Here is a 13956-nt window from a genome sequence, read left to right on the forward strand (position 1 = left end):
TATCCCACTGATTTAACTACTATTGCTATCTGTGATGACTCACAGTGTATATATATATATATATATATATATATATATATATATGTGTATATACATATATGTATATATATATATATATATATATCTCCAATCTGACATCACCAACTCTCTCCTGGATAGTCCAAATTGGATTTGCCAATGATGTCTAAAATTTAACATATCCCAAACAGAACTTAACTTTCCCACCAAATACCCACCTCTCTTCCTAACTCCCAAATTTATTTCAAAGTTACCTTCATTTTTCTAGTCTCTCAGTCTCCTAACATTAATGTTTATCTTTGACTCTTTTCATCCCACATATCCATTCAGCTGCCAAATCATCCCATTTCTATTTCCATAAACTCTTTCACATCAAACCCCTTCTTTCTACTCATAGCTACCACTTTAATTCAGGTCTTCATTACTTTTCATCTAGTGTATTGAAACAATCTCCTTTAAAGTCTAAACAAGTTTTAAATTCCACAGTACTAGCTTCCACTGCCTTCATGGCTATTGGAACACATTACTCTCATCTCCTCCTTTTATAAGGGGAAGTCTTTACATGCTTGGGGCAAACATCCTCTTAATTCACTGATAGGTTTGAAGCCTGTAAGTTACCCTCAACCTGATTTAGCCCACTTGCCAAGATGGTTTACCAGGATGTGGCCACTGCACATGCTATAACTTCTTGGAGTCAGAACTTAAAAAGGTGGACACCAAAAGTAGATGAGCTGCCCTGTAAAGGGATAGACAAGTTCTCAAATGAGAAGTATTAGTCTTTCCCAAACACTCTGCATACTCCAATTTATTCTGTAAATACTTATTTGCATACTTGTTTTTTTACATTATTCATCCAGATTAGGGATTATTTTATTCTGTTTCTTTTTATTTATTTAATGTATTTATTTTTATTTCTGTATAGATTATATACGTACTTAATAAATGATTTGCAAGTGGTTGATTGGTATAAGGAAGAAGATGAATATTTCATCATGGAAACAAATTAGTCATAATGAAATTCTAATGAAATCAAAATTTGGACATTCTATTTTGAAAAAGAGACATATACTTCTGAGAAGCAGCATAATGCAATTAGAAAATTAAAGTTTTTGAATTGGTAGCTAAATAACAATTCCTAGTCTTTGAAGTGCTACAGTTACACAGTCTTGAGCTTTTTCAGTTTCTGCATTTTAAGATATTATTGGTGTTAGAGTTCTGATTTTTTCCCCATATCATTTGGTTTTCCTGGAAACGTGTCATGAACTGACTAAACTCTTTTTAAATATTGTTTTAATTTATTTTTAGTTACAATTTATTTATTTTATTTTCATCTTAGAATTAATACTTTGTCCTGGTTTCAAGACAGAAGAGCAGCAAGGGCTTGATAATAGGAGTTAAGTGACTTGCCCAGAGTCACATGATTTATTTTTATGTTTTATATATAAAAGTATTATGTTCCATTATAATATAATACATATGATTTGTTATAAATGTGTATTAAATTACAATACACATGATTATTCAAGAATAACAAAATCTTATACTAGTTATGTCCAAAAATTCATCTCATTCTTTTTCCCTTTTCCTCTTGTCCCTTCTCCCTCCCCCAAAGGGCAGATAATATATCTGTTGTACATTTATTATCATATAACATATATTTTCATGTCTGTCATTTTGTAAAACAAGAAACATATTGTTAACACCAGGGAACAATTCATGGAGAAAATAAAGTGAAGAATGATAGATTTCAATCTTCATTCAGCCTCCATCTTCTGTTCCTTCTATGGCAGTGGATATCCTTTATGTCACGAGTTCCTTATAATTGTTTTGAATCCTTGCCTTGTTGATAACAGATCACTCACAGCTGATCATCATACATTATTGTTGTTATTATGCACAATGTTTCTCCTGGTTCTGCTCATTTCACTTTGTATCACTTAGTATGTCTTTCCAGATTTTTTGTCATCACCTTGTTTGTCTTTTCTTATAGCACAATAGTATTCCATTACAATAATATACTTGTTTAGACATTCCCCAGTTGATGGACAGACATCTCTTCAGTTTCTAGTTCTTTGCCACCACAAAAAGAGCTGCTAAAAATATTTTCTTAAGCAAGAAATCTCAGAATAATTTCCTATAGGCTACTATCCTCTTCTTTATTCTTCTCTTTTCCAGTATTCTTATGGAAAAAGGTTAATGACTAGAATCCCTGCAGATACCTTTTCTAGACATTAAATGCTCCTTAGTCTTTGTATCTTTTATAAGTATAGCCCTGATATCATCACAGTTGATAATTTCTTCTATCATATGCCATGATAAAATTCTTTCAAAACAAAGGTTTTCTTCATAGTTCATTGTAACTCAAATATTTAGAGTCTAATTCTCTCGTTTAGTCAATTAGCATTTATTAAGCACCTATGATATGCAAGGCACTGTCCTAAACTTAAGCAGTTTTGGTCATGTAAGAAAGATACTTTCTACTATACTTCCTGTGATTTGTGAATACATTGAGAAGAAAGATATGTACATGTAATATTTTCCAGTGAAATAAACTACTGTCAGTAGAATTTTATACTTATAGTTTAACTATTTCTATTAGAGGGATGAAAATTTTTTACTTTGGCTGCATCAAGGGACCAACTTTCTAGACTGTGAACTATACTGCTTCTTAGTTTTTAATGAAAAAAAGCCTACCAAGATCGTAAGTACAGGGAAATCCTTCAGTGAAAAATATTCTCTCCCATCTGTTCCTGCTACCATCAAACTAAAACAAAAGGTAGAAAATCTCATGTGATTAAGAAAGTGTACTTATTTTAGTTATATGCATGACTCACACATTGGAAGAGTTTGTTTCATGTAGATATTACACTTTAAAGAGGGAGGATCCTTTTTTCTTTGCTACAAACACCTGTAAGCTATAAAGTTTTTTGATTTATGTTCACTTTTTCCATCTATAAGTCTATTTCATTTTTTGTTTACTCTTATATTAGTAATACTTTCACATAAAATGTATTTCATGATTAACTATTAGTATATACATTTTTAAAGTTTTTTTTTTACCTCAATTAATGTAAAGGAAAGGACCACAATGATGCAATTGGGTGGTACAATGGATAGAATGCTGGTCTTAGTCAGGAAAGACTTGAATTAAAATCTGGCCTCAGATACTTAAGAGTTATGTGAACTTGGCAAGTAATTTAACCTTTCCCTGTTTCCTTGGCTGTAATAAGGAGATAATAATGCCATCCATCTCACAGGATTGTTCTGAAGATCAAATGAGATGATATTTTGTAAAATATTTAGCAAAGTTTCTACCACATAGCATTACATAAATGCTAGCTATTAATAACAATAATAAATATATAAAAGACAAAAGTAACACCCCAAACAGACCTATAATCTTATCAATTTATATGTCCACTCCTACAATGCAGGCGATACTTCATCCATGCTTGTCTGTCCTGTGTGATTAATCTTTATCTATTACAGTGGGTAATGCTTTATACTTACTCATCTCCTAAACAAGAAACTTCAGAATAATTTCCCAGTTTTAAGTTCATTTCGAAGGGCTAACAAAACATCCTAGACTTCTTCCTTTCTTTCTTTGAAATCACTAATTTGTCACTGAAGTATTAAGGTTGTTCGTTTATAATCATTATTTTTTTCCAAATGATTAAGCCTTCTTTTCTTCCTTTCACACATTTTCCAGGTGATATTTTTTATACTTGTTCAGGTTTCTTCATTAGTAATATGTTTCAGCCTTCTCACATCCAGCATGTTTCTCTCTATGCCCTTTCTGTGATGTTCATTTTCAGATTTTCAGAAACTGTTATTTCCATATCTCACAACTATATAGACAGCATAAAGTTGTTATAAAAAAGATGGGCCATTGATTCTAGGGGAAAAAAACCCTTTGAATATTAAAGCGGTTTTGTAATTTCTGGAAGGCAGTTCTGAATTTAACTCTGTCCATTTGTATTTTCATTCCCAGATATACATACATGTATATGTACGATTCTATTGTTTAATAGATTTCTTTCAACGACATGGTCTTTATTTTTATTTTTATTATTATTATTTTAAAACCCCTATCTTCTGTCTTGGAACCAATAAGAGTGGTAAGGGCTAGGCAATGGGGGTTAAGTGACTTGCCCAGGGTCACACAGCTAGGAATTGTCTGAGACCAAATTTGAACCTAGGACACCCTAGGTGGCTCTCAATCCACTAAGCCACCCAGCTGTCCCTAACATTACTCTTAATGACTGGCTGTGTCCATATACAGTTGGAGACATAAGGACTACTTTCAGCAGCAATGACATCGTCCTAAGCTAAAAGCCACTCAAAATACTCAAACTGACTCAGATAACTCTCTTAAACCTGGTAAGGCTCTATTTTCAGTAGATGTCTCCAAAGACAATTGAGTGATAATGACCATCGTCCATATAAAAGGATCCATATAATAAGAATTCATCACAACTAGTTCTGAATCTGTCCTTTTTGAAGGGGAAAATATTTTTCTCCCCTTTTCCCCCCAGTCTTGTCCCTCCAAAATGCTCTGAAACTTCTGTTTCAGAGAAAGTTCTGAAGAGAAACCCCTAATAGAATTTGGAGGAGGCTTCCATTACTATGTTGGAAGTCCTAACTAAGCTGGAAAGCCTAAAACAGCTTAACAAAATTATCTTCAAGCAACTGTTTGTAAGGATACACAGGATACATTCTTTTCTTTTTGAACGATCACAGGCAGTTTACTCTCTAATCCCCCAAATAATAAAGGTACCTCTCAGAGAGCAACTATTATTTATAAAGGCATTACCAAAAATAGCACAAGAAGCCAGAAGGCCAGTGTAGGCTGATATCTCTCTGCACTGCCCATCTTCCATTTCAGTTCTGCTTCAGGTGAGTACCTTTTGTAGTTTAAGTTTAATACTAGAACAAAATGAGACACATTCAATAGTTAAGGAGAGAGGGGAACATTTATTTAGCAATAGAGATTTGTTTAGCCAAGAGAATTATATTCAATAATGATAGACATTGCAGATACCTTGAGTTGAGTCAGCTGAGCTCTTTTGCTCTGAATTACTCAACTTGCTCATTCAACTTGCCCTGAATTACCCACCTTGATCCTCCAACTGAGCATATGATTAAGACTAGAGTTCCTCATGGCTGCTTTGTACTCAGATGATGAGAAATTTTTATCAACAGTAAGCCATTAGTTCCTAAAGCCAACCAAGTCTCAATGATAAATTTAATGACTTTATTACTCCTACTACACTTGGTATTTATCTTCCTTGTCATTTGTCATTTATCATTGAGTGCCCCTGGAATAAGTCATGAAAACGTATGAAATAGATATTAACTTTATTACCAATATTTGTTATGTAATCTCACACTTACTGTCCTTACACATGAGAGACATAATTTTCTTCTTGTCCACACAATTTAATCTCTGGGTAAAGGAAATATCAGATGTATAGTTACCTCAGTTCCCATAAAACATAATCCCAGTTCTAAGTTCCAAACCCTGTCTTGGGCTGTTTCAGGCACCCTCACTTTTCCAGGCTTTCCGGGACAGGCTATCTTGCTGTACCATCCATTGTAAACATGGTTCCAACTCTTGGTCCACAGGGTCCGTGGGTATCCCTCCTTGCACCTGAACTGAAGACAAATTAAAAAACAACAACAACAACAAAAAAAAAAACCCAACAATACTCCCTGGCCCATTTCTTGGAGAGGAGGTAAGAGAAAGGGAACAAGAAAAGGTGCTTCCCTTTCTTACCAGTTTAGTTCAGAGTGTTCAGACTGGGCATAGTACACAAAAAGAATAGAACTGAAAAGATTGTGGAGGTGGGAATGAATGCTCATTCTCACTAATTTTAAGGTAGTTAAAGGAATAGAGGGTGATAAGGATACGTCCTGGTAGGGAATGCAGCAGACTCCATGCTAAGCAAATTGGGTTTTTCTCATAAGGGCTATTAAAGTCTTCTTGCTAGAACTAGGCATGCTAAGTGAAACCCACTTTTTAAAAAATCTCTCTCCCAAATACCACCACAGCAGCATCAGTTTATTGGCCATTTCTACCTAGATATTCTATAGTCATCTCAAACTTGACATCTGTAGAATGAAATGTATTATTTTCCTTCATAAACCTGCTCCTCCCTAAAGTATTCCTATTAAGGGCAGTACTACAATCCTGCCAGTCACCTAGGTTCATAGCCAGAGTTATCATCATCTATTTCCTAACACTACTTCTCTCCAGATCAAATCAGTTACCAGTTCTCTTGATTATACCTCCATAATATCTCATATCTTTCTCTGTGTCTCCATAGGCAAATGACCTCTTTAGTTCAGGCCCTCACCACCTTTTGAATGCTTTATTAAGCATTTTTTGATTTCCTAATTTGACTCCTTGTTTTTGGTCTCTGTCCTGTCTAATCCATCCATAGGCTCCAATATAGTCTTCCTAAAGCTCATTTCTGATTATGCCACTATTTTATTCAAGAATATTTAGTGCTCCTGATTGATTCTTTAATAATACTTTTAGTTGGCATTAAAACCTCTCACAATCTGCCACAGTGTGCACATTGTTTCTGTAGCCTGAGGGTTAAACCTGGTGCATTTACACATTTTCTCTCATCATTGGGGGAGTGAGCAATTATACCAGATTCCCTTATGGCAAGTGATTTTTGAGAGAACTTATGAAAAGAGTTACTTTCTTCTTCTTTCCTCTTTCAAGAGAGCACCTACTTGATTCAAAACTTTTTTGGGGAAAAAACTAGAAGGAGAAAGAAAAAAGACTGGGAAATAGAAGACATGTAAAGGGCATCAATATATTTCTGATTTCCAGATTTATTTCCTAGAGACCATGGAGTATTTCCCTTTGATGAGATCAGGGATTATCTTGGTTGAGATAAGACAGCTTTTATATAATTAGCTTGGTATCAGTCCTTTGGATCTAAGATATACTCCTTTCTCTTTAAGGGTTAGTGATCAGGGAGAGTTTAAACCCCCAAATCATTTCCCCTAGACTAGTAATATTTGGAGATCAGATATAATCTCTGAGAAGAACAGAACAACTGACCTAGTGGCCCCTTCCTCTAGTGTTTTCCAAGCAGGAATCTAAGCCCCCTGTGGAGAGAGGTGGTTCCATTTCCAGTAATATCTATTTATCTACCTAGGAGTCTCATTAGACACATGTCATACATGCAAAATACATACCCTTTCTGACACTTTACATAATAGAGAAACTGTCCCACTTGCTTTTCTCATTCTATCTCACATCTACATTCATCATTCTATCTCACATCTACATGATTTTCCAAAGGTTGTCCGAAATATAATTTTTATCTCTTGAATGATTTTATTTTTTAATGATTAATTTCCTTTAAATCTTAGCTATAAGAGGCATCTCTTATGGGAAAATCTTCCCTGGTTCTTTTAGTTGCTAGTTATGTTATATTTAAGTTTCTGTTTTCCTGGAGACGGGAAGACCTGAGTTCAAATCTGTCTTCAAACACTTACTGGCTGTGTGACTATGGGTAAGTCATTTACCTATTTTCCTTAAAGGTAAAATGAGGGTAATAATAGTACTTCCCTTACAGGGCTGTTGAGAGGATCAAATGAGATAATAATTGTATGCTACCTGAGATATTGTAAGTGCCAAATAAACATTATTATTATTTTCATTAATTACTATTACTACATGGTATAGCTATCAAAAAAAAAGTAAGCTCCTTAAAGGCAGAGATTACTTTTAAGCTTATGATTTAGTAAATTAGGTGTTGTACTTAGAACTAATTCCAAAAAAGATAATACCTTTGACATTCATTAGCTTCTTGACTCTGAGACAGTTATTTAATCACAATATTTTTCAAGCAAATCCCTAAGATTCATTTATCAATATATAATCTGGATGTGATCTGTGCTGGTAGACAAGGTTCCAACACTAGACATTACCACTACTGATGAAATCATACTTTATTTGAGTTTTCACGTATGCCCAACTTGTGGCACAGTGCTTTGCACATGCTAAACAAATACTTTTTTTGAGCTGCACTGAATTTTAAATGAATATCTATTGCTCTTTGGAAATTCATTTTATTTCCCTAGTCTTGAGTTTCCTCATGCCTAAGATGGAAGTATTGGATGAAATAATTTCTAAGATCACTTCAATCTAAAAACTCATATGATTTAGAAAAAATTGCTTTGCTACACACTATAATTTCTAAACTCTTCTCCTAGAAAACCATACTTTATATTTCATATTCTCTTATGGCTTCATATGTCTTCCTTGTGCTCACAGTCTGGGCTTGAATTTGAACTTATATCTTCCTGATTCTAGGCACAACACAACAACTATGGCATCTAGCTAGAAGGAGAAAGAGAATTCTTACTTCAGAACAGGGAAAGATATGCAGCCTAATATTCCAGAGAAGTAAAATATCCATGATAAGAAAGTTTCTAAAGTAAGGAACAGTTTCTAACTTTCTTTTTATTAGGTTAGTTTCAGTACTGAACCTATTCAATAAAAAGGTGACTAACTCTATGGTGGTCAAATGTTGACCAAATTGGATGAAAGGAGATAAAGAAATTCCTTATTCTTTGAAGGAAAAGTGACCTGGTGAATGACTGTCTTCAGGTACAATAGAGAAAGACAAGATAGGCAATCAGGCTAGGAGAATTTGGATATTGGTTGGCAGATGAAACAAGACAACACAGGAAAACAACAAGACCCTAAAACAATTTTATTTCCTCTTCTCCATAGCAATGTTGAAGCCACAGAAACAAGTGCAAAAACTAACCCTGATCCCATTTATCAATGATAACATACCTTCTCTTTAAATTGCCACCAGAATAGTATGCAATTTTGTAGAAGTCCTCTGACTCCAGTGACATTTGAGTATAAATTATAGACATCTCAGAGTTTGAAATAATATAACTACTAAATTCATGAAAAGTAAAATAATCATTAGATATAAATAATAAATTCAGGTATTCTGTAATTTATCTGAGATAACAAAAGCTCACTAAATTGGTTTATTAATATGCTCAATGCCCATGAAGTGCTTAGGCCCTTATTTCACTTTCTAGATATGGAGAATTTAACCATTCATCTTTTCTGAAGAATTCCCCTTTCAAAAAATTACTTGTAATTAATGGTACCCTAGCTGCATTTTCCTTTGGCAATTCTATTATTCTGAGTTTGTCTAAATGTTATTCACTTCACCTCTACATGGCTTTTACTTTCTAGACCAGGGATTGGCAACATATGACTCTCAAGCCATATCTGGCTCCACCTCCCGACTGGCCAGTCTGGACAGAGCCCCAGGATGTGCCCCAGGGGGTCCTTCAGTCCCCGCCCCATATTCCAGTGCCTCAGCCTCCATCCTCCTCCTTCCACAGGCGTTTATGGCTCTCAAGGCCAAAAAAGTTGCCGACCTCCATCTTAGGCAAGAGGAAACTCAAGACTAGGGAAATAAAATGAATTTCCAAAGAGCAAGACTTTCTAGACTTTCAGGCACTATGACATTCTCTCCCAAGTGGCTTATGAGAAATGCTGTGCCCAGGTATGGAACAACTCATATGTTCATACCTCTTGCTAAGAATATCAATGATGTTTCTATTTTCTTTGAAATTTATCCCAAAATATACATGAATAAAAGGAATTCTGAAAAAAAATACCATAAAATCTTTCATGCAATAAAATGTTTCTATTTTCTTTCTGAAAAAAAAAGGTTAATTCTGGATGTTACTTAGTAAATTATAAAGCTTTATTAACTTAATAGGAAAATAGAAATTTACAGCAGATTTACAGTATTTTGGATAGATGTTTGTTTTTAGCAGACTTTCCTAAATGTTTCTTTAGGGAATTTATCTAAAAGATCTCATAAAAAATTAGTAATAAATGCTTAAAAATTTCTTTTTATCAAAAGTGGACTACTATAAAACCACAAAGTTTAATATAAAGAACCATTAGATAGAAATTCCTTATTACAAAGTTGAATTTTGTTAAGCCTTGAAGTGTGTCCTCTAGTTACTCAGCTATCTTCAGAGAATAAAGAGTCAACTTACAAACAGATAATTCTAAAAAGCTATGTAATGTCAAATGCTACTTTCCCAGTTCTACTAGAATACATAGGTCGTTGCTGGGATTTCAAGATCTCTCTCAATTTTCAGTGACAATTTGAAAAGAGATACCTATTATTTTCATATTCCTAAAGAGAGATTATGTCAAGTGTAGGCTCTTTATATGGGGAAAATCTTTTATTCAATGTTTAAAATTTTGTATTGATTGTGTTTCTCTAGTAATAAGTGACATTGATAAATTTAATTTAGGGAACTTACCGCCACAGTTTTATTTTTTATTTTATTGTCTCTTTTTTCCTGAAGACCCAAGATTGGTTATGAATTCTAATTTATGCATCAGATATAGTGAAATAAAATAAGTATTTCTCAAGGAATGCTGGTATAACCAAGAAAGACTAGAACCTATAGGCAAATAGAGGAAGCTAATTCCTCAATACATCATTCCTTTCCTTTGTCTTTCTCTCTTTCTTCATGTGTCTGGTGTTAGTCCACAGGAAAATCTGGAACCATCCATGGCTTCTCTTAAAGGAGAGGAAGAATATCTGCTCTCTAAAACATCAGCTCCTCACTTAATACAATCATGTGGCTTTGGGTCAGCTCTGTATCTACTAGTTAGGAAAGTCTTATGGAAAAATTTCCAGGCTTGGCTAGTTACACTAGGTTTGAGCTGTTTGCTTTTAACTTACATCACAGAGGTGCAACTTTTCCACATGGCAGATACTTCTCTTGTGCATGACATCCTTAAGAGCATGAAAAGGAAGCTAATTTTAGCTTTATTCTGTCTTTCTTTTAATTGAAATTAAGCATCATAAATACTATCATAGTAGATTTTTAAGTATAAGTATATACAAAGTGACCTTAAGTGACTGAATTATTGTATTTCCTTAGGAGACACCAAGGTATTGAAAATGGAAACTATTCACATCAATATGTCCAACACTCCTCTTGTGAATCATACAACTAATTCTGAACTCAAGACAAAGAGGCCTAGAGTCATGTCAAAAAATGGACATAGCAATGTGAGGATTGACAAAGTTGATGGTATCTATTTACTTTACCTTCAAGACTTATGGACAACTGTTATAGACATGAAGTGGAGATACAAACTCACCCTATTTGCTGCAACTTTTGTGGTGACCTGGTTCCTATTTGGAGTCATCTATTATGTGATTGCATTTATTCATGGGGATCTGGAACAGAATGAGCATTCCCCAAATCAAACAGCCTGCATCATGAAAGTCAACTCCTTAACTGGAGCATTTCTCTTTTCTTTGGAGTCCCAGACAACTATTGGATATGGTGTCCGTTCCATTACTGAGGAGTGTCCTCATGCCATTTTTTTGCTGGTTATTCAACTGGTTGTCACAACGTTGATTGAGATCTTTATCACTGGTACTTTCCTGGCCAAAATTGCAAGACCTAAAAAACGGGCTGAGACCATTAAGTTTAGCCATTGTGCCGTTATTACAAAGCATAATGGTAAATTATGCCTGGTGATTCAAGTGGCCAACATGAGGAAAAGTCTCTTGATCCAATGCCAGCTTTCTGGAAAGCTTCTCAAGACTCATCTCACCAAAGAAGGGGAAAGGATATTACTCAACCAAGCCACTGTCAAGTTTCACGTGGATTCTTCTTCTGAAAGTCCCTTCCTTATCCTACCTATGACATTTTATCATGTACTGGATGAGACGAGCCCCTTGAGGGATTTGACATCACAAAATCTGAAAGAAAAAGATTTTGAATTGGTGGTTCTCCTCAATGCCACAGTGGAATCCACTAGTGCTGTCTGTCAGAGCCGAACATCTTATATCCCAGAGGAGATTTACTGGGGATTTGAATTTGTACCTGTGGTATCTCTTTCAAAAAATGGAAAATATGTGGCTGATTTCAGTCAGTTTGAAGAAATCCGAAGAAGTTCAGATTCTACATTTTACTGTGGAGACCCAGAAAAACAAAAACTTGAAATGAAATATAGGCAAGAAGAGCAAAGAGAGAGGGAACTCAGGACAATTTTGTTACAACAGAATAACATTTGATTACACTGGAATCTTAAAATGATAACTTTACAAGCTAATTCTCCAAATTATAAAAGGTTAGGAATCTGTAGAATGCAAACTCTTGGAGGATAGAAAATGTATCACTTCTGTCTTTCTCTCTCTTGCTCCTAATATGGTACCTTGTATGTTATAGGTATTTAATAAATATTTGTTGAAGTAAATTATTGTATCTACTATAAGGCTATAATTTATAAACATTTGACAGTGATCTACAAAAAAAGCTTTGAGGTAGAGAAAAATTGATCCTTTTTTATATCTGGTCAAATCAATTATTTTTCTCTGTAAAAAAATTCTCTGAGTGTACTTAACATGCTGTTTTCAAAATCACTCAAAAATAAAATTTTCTAATGATGTGGAAGAATTTGTGAAAACTTAATCAAATATGGTTTAAATAATTTCACTCATTCATAGAATTGATAGAGATTAATGGAATAAATATCAAAAGGAAACAGGATTATTTAAGGATAATTAGCAAAATAATTATATAATATACATATTTGTGTGATTCAAAGAATGACAAAATATATAAAAATCATGTAGTCATAATTTAAAAACTTGTTCCTTAGTCTTAGGAAAGAGAAAATTATGTGTGTGTATTGCTAAGAGACTATGTGCTTTTTAAGAGAAATTCTTAAAATTATTAGTTTCTTATTGTCATTTGTTTTTTTTACCACTTACATACTTAATGATTTGTCTTATATTTAATATCTAGAGTGGTAAAACAAAATGGAAATTAACTCTGATAGAAACCTATTTCTTCAAGATGTCACTTGTGGGGTGTTTTAGAAATGTATGTGTCCAATGTAATTTGTTCATCTATGGAAAACATGAATGGTTGAACTTTCTGGACTGTTTTTCTCCCTCTTTTTTTTGAAGATGAGTTTCTCAGAGGCAAGGAGGAATACAATGGAAATTATATACTCATAATGTGTTTTGTCAGCCAAATGACTTTTCAATAAGCCCATAGATAGGATATGTCTCAGGCAGGGTTTAGATAAAGGATTTACTGACTTTGAGACCATTCTATTCATTATGCAATGGTATTTTTGGTCTATTTCTACACTTGACAGAAAATAAGGTGGTATAATTTGTAAGAAAATAATGCTCACAGTTAAATAGACAGCATTCCCTTTTTTATTGATTCTTTTGATTTCCATTTAATTTATTTGAGTACAACTTCATCTTAAACAAAGTTTTCTCCAATGTGTATCATAATCATAAAAGATTTCTAAAACTATAATAATTAAGATAACTTTATTCAAAATCCTTTTATTATTAACCCTGAGGCTTAAAATAGTGGAAGATATATTACTACAAAGTATTTAGTATTGTTATAGAAGATATCCAATGGAAATTCCCCCCATAAAAGGGATTCTTCACAGGTGGTAAGGTTCTATAGATTATCATGTTTGTAGATGACATTATGCTGAATTCATCAAGCTCACATCACTTCAAAGCTTCTGAAATGAGATTTACAAACACTAATGCATTTGGCTTAGGAAAACAAAATAAGAATATATATTGTTGAGACTAGCATTTGCAGTTGGATGGTGTTATGTTGATAGATAACAGATATTTTGGAGAAGCAGATAATTATGCCAGGGCTAGTAACCTTCAAGACACAGACATAGATTGACAGGCTTCAGTGAGAAGGGAGGGGGCAAGACACTCTTGACTCTTAAACACCTCCCCCAAGGTTTCAGTTGGAAAAATGGAGATTGACTGAGGTATTTCTGGTAAGTTTCTGCTGAGACTGAACTCTAATGATGTTCCCCTTTTCTTTAACTTATATTCCTTA

The 13956-nt window shown here is 33.9% G+C and overlaps 1 protein-coding gene across 2 annotated transcripts in view; it reads left to right on the forward strand.

Moving 5' to 3' along the window:
- The window catches only part of KCNJ15 (potassium inwardly rectifying channel subfamily J member 15), a 37104-nt gene extending 24102 nt beyond the window's left edge, over window positions 1-13002 (forward strand). Inside the window, exons 3-5 of one of the 2 annotated variants that reach the window (XM_044670294.1) lie at window positions 5644-5753; window positions 7617-7667; window positions 10990-13002. In XM_044670294.1, coding sequence (XP_044526229.1) covers window positions 11010-12137 — 1128 coding nt within the window. In that variant the 5' untranslated portion in view covers window positions 5644-5753; window positions 7617-7667; window positions 10990-11009 and the 3' untranslated portion in view covers window positions 12138-13002. The remainder of the gene's footprint in view (window positions 1-5643; window positions 5754-7616; window positions 7668-10989) is intronic. The other variant, XM_044670293.1, reaches the window with a different exon arrangement.
- The last annotated feature ends 954 nt before the right edge of the window (window positions 13003-13956 follow it).

This window comes from Gracilinanus agilis, chromosome 3, assembly GCF_016433145.1.
Source record: "Gracilinanus agilis isolate LMUSP501 chromosome 3, AgileGrace, whole genome shotgun sequence".
Taxonomy (NCBI): Eukaryota; Metazoa; Chordata; class Mammalia; order Didelphimorphia; family Didelphidae; genus Gracilinanus; species Gracilinanus agilis.